The 2573-nt window shown below is 33.2% G+C and overlaps 1 protein-coding gene across 1 annotated transcript; it reads right to left on the bottom strand.

The window, feature by feature from the left end:
• Positions 1 to 197: 197 nt before the first annotated feature.
• Positions 198 to 1594, bottom strand: LOAG_14504 (hypothetical protein; the record flags this gene model as incomplete). The annotated part of the gene is made up of 3 exons (XM_003150000.1): positions 198 to 427; positions 943 to 1109; positions 1494 to 1594. The coding sequence occupies 3 exons, from the start codon at positions 1592 to 1594 to the stop codon at positions 198 to 200; spliced, it is 498 nt and encodes a 165-aa protein (XP_003150048.1).
• Positions 1595 to 2573: the final 979 nt, after the last annotated feature.

Here is a 2573-nt window from a genome sequence, read left to right as displayed (position 1 = left end):
TAATAATAATATATATATATATATATATATATATATATATATATATATATATATATATATATATATATATATATATATATATAAACCAAATAACAACTAAAGCTCCGCAGTACCAACTGTGTATCTGTTTCTATGCGCATTATGTGCATGTGAGGTAGGAAAAATTTACACTTTCAAGTGCTTTTAACTTTATACTTTCAAGTGCCTTTGAAACCCGATACTCCATTGGTTAATGCTATGAGCTTATTGCTGAGCTTAGTAGCAAACTGATTCCGGAATTCCGGTGATATTACATTTAACAGCTGATAAATCGTCTCAAAATAACGGGTATGCAAATCGAGCTGTCGATAATCGCCGTTCATACTATCGTGTCGATCTGATGCAACACGCCATCCACGTTGTGTTAATTCAATACAATACGTACGATCTGATAACATTAAAGTAATAACCGATTAAAGTAAAGTCAATTTGCTGAAATCCAAAACCTCCTGCAAATTGTAATGGATAAGAAAAAAAGGATTTCTAGGGCAAATTCTCTATTATGAGTTTTACATATACGACGGATAATACACTACTGCTTCTTCTCTTGTTTCGAAACATATCTTACGAGACTTCAGAGGAACGCTATACTTGTTGCTAATGATTCAAGGAACATTTCAACAACGCAAAATAAACAAACTGCACATGCAAATTATCATTAAATCACGTAAATAAGTAATTTAAGACAAAACAGCCAAATATAGTTGTCTTCACTACTAAAACAAGCTCGGGGCATGTCATGAGTGAGACGTGATAACACCCGTAAGATTTATTTAATTTTACAAATCAACCTGATGGACAAAAAGTATCATAGAATACTTAAAGAGATTTTTACCCCATATCATTGGCAGCGAACTGAAAAAATAAGTGCGCTACTTTAAACGAGAAGTAGATGAAAAATACCTTCCAGCGTGATAAGATTCATGAAAATCAAATCAGCAGTTCGCGGTAATGCTTCTGGCAATGATATCATACGTACGGCGAAGCCAACTTCACGAATGGCAGCAACAGCTTCCTTTTCCAACATTGAATCACCCAATCCAAAATTTGCACACTGTTCGGCAATATCACTGCAAATGAAATTTATATACTTTACATAAATTACTTTTCGCTTGATGTATTTAATTTAATGCTTAGTTAACGGTACGAATTAAAGTGTGGTCATGCAAGAGTATTGTGAGTATACTATAGAGCCCAAATGATGATGAGGAATTGGACTAAAACGATTAAAATTAGCAATTCCGAGTATCAAAAACTTGGCTAATGATTGATTAAATGCAACAATTTCATAGCTGAAGTCCATGTTCCTTTTACGAAGTCTGCTAATATCTATTAATTTATTCTTCCTCCGCTCAAACTATGCTTGAAGGTATTGTGGGGAAGAGAAATATTAATGAATATTATTAGCTTGAATTTACAAGCCTTAGTGGTTGCAATTTCACCAAACATGATACTTTAACATATCCGAGGTTTGTGCTGCTGATAATGCTGATATTGGCACTTTCTTGCCATTATTGCTATCTTCCGAGCTGGATTCTATGCTGGAGCCATCCATTTGCTCACCACTGTCTATTAACAAACATCGATTTTGCACTGAAAGCATGCGATTAAATTAGACAATTATATTCGGAAAATCAAACAATTCAGTCAAGAAGACCAAAAAATTACATTCAAAAAAAGAAAAGACGAAACAATTACATTTGCAATGCTGAGCGATTACATCCATTAATAAAATTAACAGATCCGAGAAATTAAGAAGGGTAGAATGGAAACGAAACACTTCATTCGAATGAAACAATCATGCTAATAAATTTTGGAAAAAAAACATAAAACATGAAGGGAGTGAAGAACATTGGAACGATTCGAGAGCTATGATACTATGTGAATGACCTGCGTTGACAACAAGAATAACCTACTAATAGTACTTTATATTCAGGTCCAATAAAGCCAGGAAACTACTACTCTATATTCAGGTCTAATAAGGCCAGGAAATAGCAGTAACTGTAGTAAGTCTATTGTAAGAAGTCTACAAGAAGGGAACGAATACACCATACATCCTAATCGATTCCTAATCACTACAACCCGAATGCAGCCCTATCCATAATTTACCCGAAATCAGTCTTTAACCGGAATTCACCCGAAGACAAATAACGGGATTAACATCGCTACACGCTTGATGTCTGATTCTCTCAAAATTCCACATTAACTTTTATTGCACTTCCTTTGCTGCATGGATTTTTTTCTTTTACTCTCCAAGTGTTTGGAGGTTTGACTTGTGAATACGGATGTTCGGGTTGTACAGTTAGTAGCGGGATATACCGCTAGTATCATTGTTCATTCATTTATCATATTATTATTCATTCATTTATCATATCACTAATTCATTCATTTATCATATCATTATCCATTCATTTATCATATCATTAATTCATTCATTTATCATATCATTATTCATTCATTTATCATATCATTATTCATTCATTTATCATATCACTATCCATTCATTTATCATATCATTAATTCACTCATTTATC

The sequence above is a fragment of the Loa loa genome (genome assembly GCF_000183805.2).
Source record: "Loa loa unplaced genomic scaffold supercont3.377, whole genome shotgun sequence".
Lineage (NCBI taxonomy): Eukaryota > Metazoa > Nematoda > Chromadorea > Rhabditida > Onchocercidae > Loa > Loa loa.
Note: the sequence above shows the minus strand (reverse complement) of the source record. Positions and strands in the feature narration are given on the sequence as shown.